The sequence below is a fragment of the Carcharodon carcharias genome, chromosome 10 (assembly GCF_017639515.1).
Source record: "Carcharodon carcharias isolate sCarCar2 chromosome 10, sCarCar2.pri, whole genome shotgun sequence".
NCBI lineage: Eukaryota > Metazoa > Chordata > Chondrichthyes > Lamniformes > Lamnidae > Carcharodon > Carcharodon carcharias.
In genome coordinates, this window is record NC_054476.1 from 88,451,636 (window position 1) to 88,464,317 (window position 12,682).

The window sequence follows — 12,682 nt, forward strand, 5'->3', positions numbered from 1 at the left end:
CTTCTGTCCATGTTTGAACCAAGGCTGTAAAGAGGTCAGGAACTGAGTGGCCTTGGCAGAACCCAAACTGGGCATCAGTGAGCAGGTTATTGCTAAGCAAGTGCCGCTTGATAGCACTGTTGATGATCCCTTCCATTACTTTACTGATGATGGAGAGCTGACTGATGGGATGGTAATTGGCCGAGTTGGATTTGTCCTGTTTTTTATGTACAGGACATATCTGGGCAATTTTCCACATAGCTGGGTAGATGCCAGTGTTGTAACTGTACTGGAACAGCTTGGCTAGAGGCGTGGCAAGTTCTGGAGCACAAGTCTTCAGTACTATTGCCGGAATATTGTCAAGTCCCATTGCCTTTGCAGTATCCAGTGCCTTCAGCCATTTCTTGATATCACGTGGAGTGAATTCAATTGACTGAAGACTGGTATCTGTGATGCTGGGGACCTCTGGAGTAGGTTGAAAAGGATCATCCATTTGGCACTTCTGGCTGAAGATTGTAGCAAATGCTTCAGCCTTATCGTTTGCACTGATGATGCACTGAGCATGGGAATATTTCTAGAGCCTCCTCCTCCAGCGAGTTGTTTAATTGTCCACCACCATTCAGGACTGGATGTGGCAGGACTGCAGAGCTTAGATCTGATCTGTTGATTGTGGGATCACTTAGCTCTGTCTATCACTTGCTGTTTATGCTATTTGGCACATAGTAGCCCTGTGTTATAGCTTCACCAGTTTGACACCTTATTTTTAGGTGTGCCTGGTGCTGCTCCTGGCATGCCCCCCTGTCTTTATTGAACCAGGGTTCAACCAGGGTTGATCCCCTGGCTTGATGGTAATGGGAGTGGGGGATATGCTGGGCCATGATGTTACAGATTGTGATTGAGGACAATTCTGCTGCTGATGGCCCGCAGTATCTCATGGATGCCCAGCCTTGAGTTGCTATATCTGTCTGAAATCTATCCCATTTAGTACAGTGGTAGTGGCACACAACACGATGGAGGGTATCCTCAATTTGAAGGCAGGACTTCGTCTCCACAACGACTGTGCGGTGGTCATTCCTAACAATACTGTCATGGACAGATGCATCTGCGGCAGGCAGGTTGGTGAGAGTGAGGTCAAATATACCTTTCCCTCTTGTTGGTTCCCTCACCACCTGCCGCAGACCCAGTCTAGCAGCTCTGTCATTTAGGACTCGGCCAGCTTGGTCAGTAATGGTGTTACTAAGCCGCTCTTGGTGATGGACATTGAAGTCCCCCACTCAGAGTACATTCTGCACCCTTGCCACCCTCAGGGCTTCATCCAAGTGATGATCAACATGGAGGAGCACTGATTCATCAGCTGAGGGAGGGCGGTACAAGATAATCAGCAGGAGGTTTCCTTGACCACGTTTGACCTGATGCCATGAGACGTCATGGGGTCCGGAGTCGATGCTGAGGACTCCCAGGGAAACTCCCTCCCGAGTGTATACCACTGCGTCACCACCTCTGCTGGGTCTGCCCTGCCGGTGGGACAGAACATACCTGGGGATGGTGATGGTGGTGTCTGGGACATTATCTGTAAGGTATGATTCCGTGAGGATAACTGTGTCAGGCTGTTACTTGACTGGTCTGTGAGACAGCTTTCCCAATTTTGGCACTAGCCCCCAGATGTTAGTCAGGAGGACTTTAAAGGGTCAACAGGGCTGAGATTGCTGTTGTTGTTTCTGGTGCCTAGGTTGATGTCGGGTAGTCCGTCCGGTTTCATTCATTATTAAATTTTCATAGCAGATTGATAAAACTGGGTGTCTTGCTAGGTTAGAGAGTATTTAAGAGTCAAGCACATTGCTGTAACAGTGCTGCAATCGCTATACAGGAGGGAGTGTGGGATCCTCTGGTTACTGCTACGCGGGAGTGTGGGATCCTCCTGCTCTGCTCCGGGTGGAGTGTGGGATCCTCCTGTCTCTGCTCCGGGTGGAGTGTGGGATCCCCTGTCTCTGTGCCGGGTGGAGTGTGGGATCCTCCTTTCTCTGCTCCTGGAGGAGTGCGGGATCCTCCTGTGTCTGTGCCGGATGGAGTGTGGGATCCCCCTGTCTCTGCACCAGATGGAGTGCGGGATCCTCCTGTGTCTGTGCTGGGTGGAGTGTGGGATCCTCCTGTGTCTGTGCCGGGTGGAGTGTGGGATCCTCCTGTGTCTGTGCCGGGTGGAGTGTGGGATCCTCCTGTGTCTGTGCCGGGTGGAGTGTGGGATCCTCCTGTGTCTGTGCCGGGTGGAGTGTGGGATCCTCCTGTGTCTGTGCCGGGTGGAGTGTGGGATCCTCCTGTCTCTGCTCCGGGTGGAGTGTGGGATCCTCCTGTCTCTGTGCCGGGTGGAGTGTGGGATTCTCCTGTTTCTGCTCCTGGGGGAGTGTGGGATCCTCCTGTCTCTGTGCCGGATGGAGTGTGGGATCCCCTGTCTCTCCTCCTGGGTGAGTGTGGGATCCTCCTGTTGCTGCTCTGGATGAAGTGTGTGATACTGTTACTGTGCCGGGTGGAGTGTGGGATCGTGTCTCTGTGCCGGGTGGATTGTGGGATCCCGCTGTCGCTGTGCCGGGTGGAGTGCTGAATCCCCGTTTCAGTGCCGGGTGGAGTGTGGGGTTCTCCTGTCACTTCTTCAGGTGGAGTGTGGGAAATTTTGAGGTTACAGGATGTTATTATGTGCTTTAGTTGTGAATGGTTATGTCAGTGCTGTGTATAACACTGGAGAGACTAGAGACTGGTGACGAGCAAATGTGCGATTGTTAAATTGATGTATCTCTGTCCTTTCCTCAGAGTGAACAATGGGTGAATACATTGAGAAGCATGACACCTGCGGCACCATCTGCCTTAAATACCTCCTCTTCATCTTCAACTTCTTCTTCTGGGTAAGGCTAAGGCCTGCTGGCAAATTTGTACCCATTGTGGGAGGGGCAATGGTGCACTCATACCCACTGCTGGGGAAGGGCTCTGCAAATGGGACACTGGTGGTGTTATTGCGTGGTAGAGGATGTGTGCCAGCTGGACCAAATCCACAAGGGAAACTTGGCCACGCTATCACAACGGTTTTGCAATTTGTATTTATTATGAGAAGATGTGTATGTTTAATTAGGAAGTAATGAGTTCACTAAGACCTTTAGAGATTTTTAAAAATTAAACTAAAATATTTATTAACAAATGAAAAGATTTCAAGCACATACATAAGACTACAATCACTGAATACTATAACAAATCCTAAAATTCAGAATTAACCTGACTCTAAATTACACAATTTAAGGCAACAGTCCAAAATAGATTTTAAATTTAAAAAGCAAGCCAGTGAGTTACCACAGTACCCACTTGACAATGGAATCCTAACAGCTTTATTTACTGGACACAGCAGACTTATGCACAAATGACTGGAGGCTTCCCAAAGGCTGTTTCACACAGTCCTGTTAGATCTTACATGGCCCCTCAAATAGCCTTTCATCCCCTTTATCTATGTTTCTCCCTTTTTAATCTGTAAATTCCATTGTTCCATTTGTCTTTGGAAATGCACTTTTCCCATAATGTAAAAAAAAACTTTCATGTTGCCAATATTGTTGATAATCTTTGGAAAAAATAAACACACTGCTTGGCCTTGCTTATTTGGCTAATTGTAAATATCCTAACATCCCTTTGAAATCCAAACAAATCCTTCATTTGTCTCAAAATGCTAATTTCCTTCACACCTTGCATGCTAAGACAGTATCCGTCTTTCCTCATTAGCATTTCAAGTACATTTCTACACTTAGCTTCTTTTGATAATTTCAAGCTTGCAGTCTGCCTGCCTCCAAATGCAATTAAGTCACACAGATAGAACCATCTACACTCACACCCATCAACTTACTTTACAATAAACCAGAAAAATACTATGAAAATTATTATACTTTTGTAACAGGTACTCAGTGTCAGGCGATGGGGCCTGCTAATGGGAGTGGGGTGGGGAGGGGGCGTCAATGGGACACTTGTGCCTGGTGTGGGAGGGGGGGCAATGGGGTACTCATTTGCAGCACTGGGAGAAGGGGTGCTGTTAATGGGACTCGTACGCAGTGTGGTTGACACTAGCAGGGCATAAGGGACAGTGTGTTTTATGCCAGGGAGTGACAGCAAATTGATGCAGTGTGTTGGTACAGGGCGATTGTTCATTCATGGGGTGGTTGGTGTTTAATATCTATTGGTAAATGGAGAAGCCTTCCCCAGGCATTTTTGATGGGACAGGGAGCGTTATTCTGTATCTAACCCTGTGCTGTACCATTTCTGGGAGCGTTTGATGGGACAGTGTAGAGGGAGCTTTACTCTGTATCTAACCCTGTGCTGTACCTATCCTGGAAGTGTTTGATGGGGAAAATGCAGAGGAATCTTTACTCGGTATCTAACCCTGCGGTATTGCCCCTGTGCTGTGCTCTCACTGCCCCCCTGCAGCATTGCCCCTCCCTTGCCGCAGTCTCACTAATTGTCTGTCCTCCATTGCAGTTGGCTGGTGGTGTGGTAATGGCAGTTGGTATTTGGACCCTTGTTGAGAAGAGTGATTATATCAGCCTGCTGTCCTCCAGCACCTACGCAGCTGCGGCCTATATCCTGGTGGTTGCAGGGGTCATCGTCATGCTGACTGGGATCCTCGGCTGCTGTGCAACCTTTAAGGAGAAGAGGAATTTACTCCGAGTGGTAAGAGCTTAAATAGCGTTTAGTCTCAGTTTGTCTGTGTGTCTGTGTCTGTTTGCCTGTCTGCGTGTCTGTGTCTGTATGTCTGTGTCTGTCTGTGTGTCTGGATTGTATCAGCGTGCCTGTACTAATTCTAAACTCACAGCTTCACTGGTCACACTCCCAGGTTATGTGGCCCCGTCAGGACCATAAACTCATAAGAATCAGGAGCAGGAATAGGCCATACAGCCCATCGAGCCTGCTCCACTATTCAATATGGTTGATCTAATTGCGGTCGTAACTCCACTTTCTTGCTTGCACCACCCCCCCAAAACCCTCGACTCCCTTATCCATCAAAAATCTAACACAGCCTAGGATATATTCAAGGACCCAGCCTCCCCAGCTCTCTGTGGAAGAGAATTCCAATCACTAACAACTCTCTGAGAGAAGAAATTCCTCCTCATCTCCATTTTAAATGGGAGACCCCTTATTCTGAGACTGTGACCCCCTAGTTCTAGATTCCCCCATGAGGGGCAACATCCTCTCAGCATCCACCCTCTCAAGCCCTCTCAGAATCTCCTTTCAATAAGATCATCTCTCATTCTTCTAAACTCCAGTGAGAATTGGCCCAACCTGCTCAACCTTTCCTCTTAAGACAACTCCCTTCAACCCAGGAATCAGCTTAATAAATATTCTCTGAACTGCTTCCAATGCAAGTGTGTCCCTCTTCACGTGGGGAGACCAGAACGGCACACGCTATCCAGGTGTGCTCTCACCAATGCCATGTACAGCTGGAGCAAGATGCCCCTATTTTTATACTCCACCCTCCTTGCAACAAGGCCCAACATTCTGTTTGCCTTCCTAATTACTTTCTGTACTTTCACTCTAAATTTTTGTGATTCATGAACAAGGAATCTCGCATCCTTCTGCATTATGCAGCCTCTCTCTCTATCTAAATAACTAATTTAAACAATTGAGAAATAAAAAATTGTAAATAAACCAGGAGCTGCTGCAGCCTCCTGTTGGATCAGAGCTGTGTTCAGTTATTGGGGTTGATGATGGGGGTTCACTGACTCTGCCACAGTCTCAGCCTGTCCACTCTAACACTGGACACTCTTGCTCTGTACTGTGTGCCTTATACTCCGGGTCACCCAGTCCTGATTGGGTTATTCCTGAAGACTTCCTGCCTCCCAGCTGACACTCCCAGTCAGACAGTTTTCCCATTGCCAATATTTTCATCATAAATGAAAGTGTTGCAGGAAAATTGCAAAAGCTACATACAACTTTTCTCCTGAATTAGTTGCTCGTAGCAATATCCAGCAGATCATTTTACAGACACTGTCCTGAAGGATTGGCGCCTCGGTTTACTCTGTGTGCTGTTACTGTATGAGTAGCAGTGCAAACGTTCTCTGTGCTTTGGTGGCCAGGATGACGTATACTGTGTTTTCTGTGGGAGTTGTTTTCCTTTTGAGCTTGCAGCTTCCATCTACTTGCATTCTTTAGAAGTTCCCAGCAGTTATGGTCCCTGTGGATATGTCTCTACTCTTCCAAGGGTTCAGTACAGCGGACAGTCGAGCACTGCGGCTGTGTCCTCTAGCACTGAGCTGAGACACTCTGGGAGAATTGAATTGGTTTTTAGTGAGTAGTTGATCACAAGCCTCAGAGGCAAGGGGCTTGGGTTTAAATTCACGCCAGCCTAGCTGTCCCTGACAACTACTGGTGAGTGCAGAATACCGGGGGTTACAGAGAGTTATCAAAGGGTTAAACTGGGATTTAAAACAGAATATGCTGGGAAAACTCAGCAGGTCTGGCAGCATCTGTGGAGAGGGAAATAATCAAAGTTAACGTTTTGAGTCCGGATGACTTCTTCAGAGCAGGAATGGGAGAACTGACGGCAGACAGAGGTTGAGGTAGAGAAGGGTGTGGGCTGATGAGTGAGTGAACAGCCGCCAATGGTGAGCTGTTACTGGGTGGAGTATGAGTGCGAGTTTAGTCATAGACTGTTGGATCGGTGTTCCATGACCTAGTGTTTCCGACCGTCTGTAATCCCTAACTCCCTGAGGAATGGTACATTACCCGTAATATCAATCAAAGAATAAGCAGAGTTTCTGAGTTACTTTTCACAAGTCTCTTGGTGACTGGGCACCACCTTCCCCCAGGGACGGGTCTCTCTCCCCCAGGGACGGGTCTCTCTCCCCCGGGGACGGGTCTCTCTCCCCTGGGACGGGTCTCTCTCTCTCCCCCGGGGACGGGTCTCTCTCTCTCCCCTGGGGACGAGTCTCTCTCTCTCCCCTGGGGATGGGTCTCTCTCTCTCCCCTGGGGACGGGTCTCTCTCTCTCTCCCGGAGATGGGTCTCTCTCTCCCGGGGATGGGTCCCTCTCCCCTGGGAATGGGTCTCTCTCTCTCCCGAGGACGGACTCTCTTTCCCGAGGACGGACTCTCTCTCCCGAGGACTGACTCTCTCCCCCGGGGACGGGTCTCTGTCTCTCACGGGGATGGGTCTCTCTCTCTCCCGGAGACGGGTCTCTTTCTCCCCCGGAGACGGGTCTCTCTCTCTCCCGGGGACGGGTCTCTGTCTCCCCGGGGACGGGTCTCTCTCTCTCCCGGGGACGGGTCTCTCTCTCTCTCGGGGACGGGTCTCTCTCTCTCGGGGAAGGGTCTCTCTCTCTCCCGAGACGGACTCTCTCCCCCGGGGACGGGTCTCTCTCTCCCGGGGACGGGTCTCTCTCTCTCTCGGGGACGGGTCTCTCTCTCTCGGGGAAGGGTCTCTCTCTCTCGGGGAAGGGTCTCTCTCCCGAGGATGGACTCTCTCCCACGGGGACGGGTCTCTCTCCCCCGGGGACGGGTCTCTCTCCACCGGGGATGGGTCTCTCTCTCTCCCAAGGACGGACTCTCTCCCCCGGGGACGGGTCTCTCTCTCCCTTGGGGACGGGTCTCTCTCTCTCCCGGAGACGGGTCTCTCTCTCTCCCGGAGACGGGTCTCTCTCTCCCGGGGACAGTCTCTCTCTCTCTCTCGGGGACGGGTCTCTCTCTCTCTCGGGGTCGGGTCTCTCTCTCTTGGGGTCGGGTCTCTCTCTCTCTTGGGGTCGGGTCTCTCTCTCTCCTGGGGACGGGCCTCTCTCTCTCCCGGGGACGGGTCTCTCTCTCTCCCGGGGACGGGTCTCTCTCTCTCCCGGGGACGGGTCTCTCTCTCTCCCGGGGACGGGTCTCTCTCTCTCTCGGGGACGGGTCTCTCTCTCTCCCGGGGACGGGTCTCTCTCTCTCCCGGGGACGGGTCTCTCTCTCTCCCGGGGACGGGTCTCTCTCTCTCCCGGGGACGGGTCTCTCTCTCTCCCGGGGACGGGTCTCTCCCGGGGACGGGTCTCTCTCTCTCTCTCTCCCGGGGACGGGTCTCTCTCTCTCTCTCTCCCGGGGACGGGTCTCTCTCTCTCTCTCTCCCGGGGACGGGTCTCTCTCTCTCTCTCTCTCCCGGGGACGGGTCTCTCCCTCCCAGGGACGGGTCTCTCTCCCCCGGGGATGGGTCTCTGTCCCCCGGGGACGGGTCTCTCTCTCTCTCTCTCCCGGGGACGTGTCTCTCTCTCCCGGGGATGGGTCTCTCTCTCCCGGGGATGGGTCTCTCTCTTCCGGGGACGGGTCTCTCTCTCTTCCGGGGACGGGTCTCTCTCTCTACCGGGGACGGGTCTCTCTCTCTCCCGGGGACGGGTCTCTGTATCCCCGGGGACGGGTCTCTCTCTCTCTCCCGGGGACGGGTCTCTCTCTCCCAGGGGACGGGTCTCTCTCTCCCGGGGACGGGTCTCTCTCTCCCGGGGACGGGTCTCTCTCTCTCCCGGGGACGGGTCTCTCTCTCTCGGGGACGGGTCTCTCTCTCTCTCCCGGGGACGGGTCTCTGTCTCCCTGGGGACGGGTCTCTGTCTCCCCGGGGACGGGTCTCTCTCTCTCCCGGGGACGGGTCTCTCTCTCTCCCGGGGACGGGGGTCTCTCTCACCTGGGTTCGGGTCTCTGTCTCCCCGGGGTCGGGTCTCTCTCTCCCGGGGACGGGTCTCTTTCTCTCGGGGACGGGTCTCTCTCTCACTCACGGGGACGGGTCTCTCTCTCTCTCGGGGACGGGTCTCTCTCTCTCTCGGGGACGGGTCTCTCTCTCTCCCGGGATCGGGTCTCTCTCTCCCCCGGGGTCGGGTCTCTCTCTCCCCCGGAGACGGGTCTCTCTCTCTCGGGGACGGACTCTCTCCCCCGGGGACGGGTCTCTCTCTCTCCCGAGGACGGACTCTCTCCCCCGGGGACGGGTCCCTCTCTCCCTTGGGGACGGGTCTCTCTCTCTCCCGGAGACGGGTCTCTCTCTCCCGAGGACGGACTCTCTCCCCCGGGGACGGGTCTCTCTCTCTCCTGGGGCCGGACTCTCTCCCCCGGGGACGGGTCTCCCTCTCCCTTGGGGACGGGTCTCTCTCTCTCCCGGAGACGGGTCTCTCTCTCTCCCGGAGACGGGTCTCTCTCTCTCCCGGAGACGGGTCTCTCTCTCCCGGAGACGGGTCTCTCTCTCCCGGAGACGGGTCTCTCTCTCCCGGAGACGGGTCTCTCTCTCCCGGAGACGGGTCTCTCTCTCCCGGAGACGGGTCTCTCTCTCTCGGGGACGGGTCTCTCTCTCTCTCTCTCGGGGACGGGTCTCTCTCTCTCACGGGGACGGGTCTCTCTCTCTCACGGGGACGGGTCTCTCTCTCTCTCCCCCGGAGACGGGTCTCTCTCTCCCCCGGAGACGGGTCTCTCTCTCCCCCGGAGACGGGTCTCTCTCTCCCCCGGAGACGGGTCTCACTCTCCCCCGGGGACGGGTCTCTCTCTCCCCCGGGGACGGGTCTCTCTCTCCCCCGTGGACGGGTCTCTCTCTCCCCCGGGGACGGGTCTCTCCCTCCCCCGGGGACGGGTCTCTCCCTCCCCCGGGGACGGGTCTCTCCCTCCCCCGGGGACGGGTCTCTCTCTCTCCCGGGGACGGGTCTCACTCTCCCGGAGACGGTCTCTCTCTCTCTCTCTTGGGGACGGGTCTCTCTCTCTCTCCTGGGGACGGGTCTCTCTCTCTCCCGGGGACGGGTCTCTCTCTCTCTCCCGGGGACGGGTCTCTCTCTCTCTCCCGGGGACGGGTCTCTCCCGGGGACGGGTCTCTCTCTCTCTCTCTCTCCCGGGGACGGGTCTCTCTCTCTCTCTCCCGGGGACGGGTCTCTCTCTCTCTCTCTCCCGGGGACTGGTCTCTCTCTCTCTCTCTCTCTCCCGGGGACAGGTCTCTCTCTCTCTCCCGGGGATGGGTCTCTCTCTCTCTCCCGGGGACGGGTCTCTCTCTCTCTCTCTCTCACGGGGACGGGTCTCTCTCCCCCGGGGACGGGTCTCTCTCTCTCTCTCTCCCGGGGACGGGTCTCTCTCTCTCTCCCGGGGATGGGTCTCTCTCTCTCTCCCGGGGACGGATCTCTCTCTCCCGGTGATGGGTCTCTCTCTCTCGGGGACGGGTCTCTCTCTCCTGGGGACGGGTCTCTCTCTCTCCCGGGGACGGGTCTCTCTCTCTCTCCCGGGGACGGGTCTCTCTCTCTCTCCCGGGGACGGGTCTCTCCCGGGGACGGGTCTCTCTCTCTCTCTCTCTCCCGGGGACGGGTCTCTCTCTCTCTCTCCCGGGGACGGGTCTCTCTCTCTCTCTCTCCCGGGGACTGGTCTCTCTCTCTCTCTCTCTCTCCCGGGGACAGGTCTCTCTCTCTCTCCCGGGGATGGGTCTCTCTCTCTCTCCCGGGGACGGGTCTCTCTCTCTCTCTCTCTCACGGGGACGGGTCTCTCTCCCCCGGGGACGGGTCTCTCTCTCTCTCTCTCCCGGGGACGGGTCTCTCTCTCTCTCCCGGGGATGGGTCTCTCTCTCTCTCCCGGGGACGGATCTCTCTCTCCCGGTGATGGGTCTCTCTCTCTCGGGGACGGGTCTCTCTCTCTCCCGGGGACGGGTCTCTCTCTCCCGGGGACAGTCTCTCTCTCTCTTTCTCTTGGGGTGGGGTCTCTCTCTCTCCTGGGGACGGGTCTCTCTCTCTCCCGGGGACGGGTCTCTCTCTCTCCCGGGGACGGGTCTCTGTCTCCCCGGGGACGGGTCTCTCTCTCTCCTGGGGACGGGTCTCCGTCTCCCCGGGGACGGGTCTCTGTCTCCCCGGGGACGGGTCTCTCTCTCTCCCGGGGACGGGGGTCTCTCTCACCTGGGGTCGGGTTTCTCTCTCCCGGGGACGGGTCTCTCTCTCCCGGTGATGGGTCTCTCTCTCCCGGTGATGGGTCTCTCTCTCCCGGGGACGGGTCTCTCTCTCTCCCAGGGACGGGTCTCTCTCTCCCGGGGACAGTCTCTCTCTCTCTCTCTCTTGGGGTGGGGTCTCTCTCTCTCCTGGGGACGGGTCTCTCTCTCTCCCGGGGACGGGTCTCTCTCTCTCCCGGGGACGGGTCTCTCTCTCTCCCGGGGACGGGTCTCTCTCTCCCCCGGAGACGGGTCTCACTCTCCCCCGGGGACGGGTCTCACTCTCCCCCGGGGACGGGTCTCTCTCTCCCCCGGGGACGGGTCTCACTCTCCCCCGGGGACGGGTCTCTCTCTCCCCCGGGGACGGGTCTCTCTCTCCCCCGGGGACGGGTCTCTCTCTCCCCCGGGGACGGGTCTCTCTCTCCCCCGGGGACGGGTCTCTCCCTCCCCCGGGGACGGGTCTCTCTCTCTCCCGGGGACGGGTCTCACTCTCCCGGAGACGGTCTCTCTCTCTCTCTCTTGGGGACGGGTCTCTCTCTCTCTCCCGGGGACGGGTCTCTCTCTCCTGGGGACGGGTCTCTCTCTCTCCCGGGGACGGGTCTCTCTCTCTCCCGGGGACGGGTCTCTCTCGGGGACGGGTCTCTCTCTCTCTCTCTCTCCTGGGGACGGGTCTCTCTCTCTCTCTCTCCCGGGGACGGGTCTCTCTCTCTCTCTCTCCCGGGGACTGGTCTCTCTCTCTCTCTCTCTCTCCCGGGGACAGGTCTCTCTCTCTCTCCCGGGGATGGGTCTCTCTCTCTCTCCCGGGGACGGGTCTCTCTCTCTCTCTCTCTCACGGGGACGGGTCTCTCTCCCCCGGGGACGGGTCTCTCTCTCTCTCTCTCCCGGGGACGGGTCTCTCTCTCTCTCCCGGGGATGGGCCTCTCTCTCTCTCCCGGGGACGGGTCTCTCTCTCCCGGTGATGGGTCTCTCTCTCCCGGTGATGGGTCTCTCTCTCCCGGGGACGGGTCTCTCTCTCTCCCGGGGACGGGTCTCTCTCTCCCGGGGACAGTCTCTCTCTCTCTCTCTCTTGGGGTGGGGTCTCTCTCTCTCCTGGGGACGGGTCTCTCTCTCTCCCGGGGACGGGTCTCTCTCTCTCCCGGGGACGGGTCTCTCTCTCTCCCGGGGACGGGTCTCTCTCTCCCCCGGAGACGGGTCTCACTCTCCCCCGGGGACGGGTCTCTCTCTCCCCCGGGGACGGGTCTCTCTCTCCCCCGGGGACGGGTCTCTCCCTCCCCCGGGGACGGGTCTCTCTCTCTCCCGGGGACGGGTCTCACTCTCCCGGAGACGGTCTCTCTCTCTCTCTCTTGGGGACGGGTCTCTCTCTCTCTCCCGGGGACGGGTCTCTCTCTCCTGGGGACGGGTCTCTCTCTCTCCCGGGGACGGGTCTCTCTCTCTCCCGGGGACGGGTCTCTCCCGGGGACGGGTCTCTCTCTCTCTCTCTCTCCCGGGGACGGGTCTCTCTCTCTCTCTCTCCCGGGGACGGGTCTCTCTCTCTCTCTCTCCCGGGGACTGGTCTCTCTCTCTCTCTCTCTCTCCCGGGGACAGGTCTCTCTCTCTCTCCCGGGGATGGGTCTCTCTCTCTCTCCCGGGGATGGGTCTCTCTCTCTCTCCCGGGGACGGGTCTCTCTCTCCCGGTGATGGGTCTCTCTCTCCCGGGGACGGGTCTCTCTCTCTCCCGGGGACGGGTCTCTCTCTCCCGGGGACAGTCTCTCTCTCTCTCTCTCTTGGGGTGGGGTCTCTCTCTCTCCTGGGGACGG

General features: G+C 56.9%; 1 protein-coding gene across 1 annotated transcript in view; it reads left to right on the forward strand.

Annotated features, from left to right (window-relative positions):
• LOC121283615 (CD151 antigen-like) overlaps positions 1-12,682 on the forward strand; it is a 472,005-nt gene that overhangs the window by 23,488 nt on the left and 435,835 nt on the right. The window contains exons 2-3 of the mRNA XM_041198387.1: positions 2,782-2,873; positions 4,480-4,671. Of these exons, the coding sequence (XP_041054321.1) occupies positions 2,790-2,873; positions 4,480-4,671 (276 nt within the window). The 5' untranslated portion in view covers positions 2,782-2,789. The remainder of the gene's footprint in view (positions 1-2,781; positions 2,874-4,479; positions 4,672-12,682) is intronic.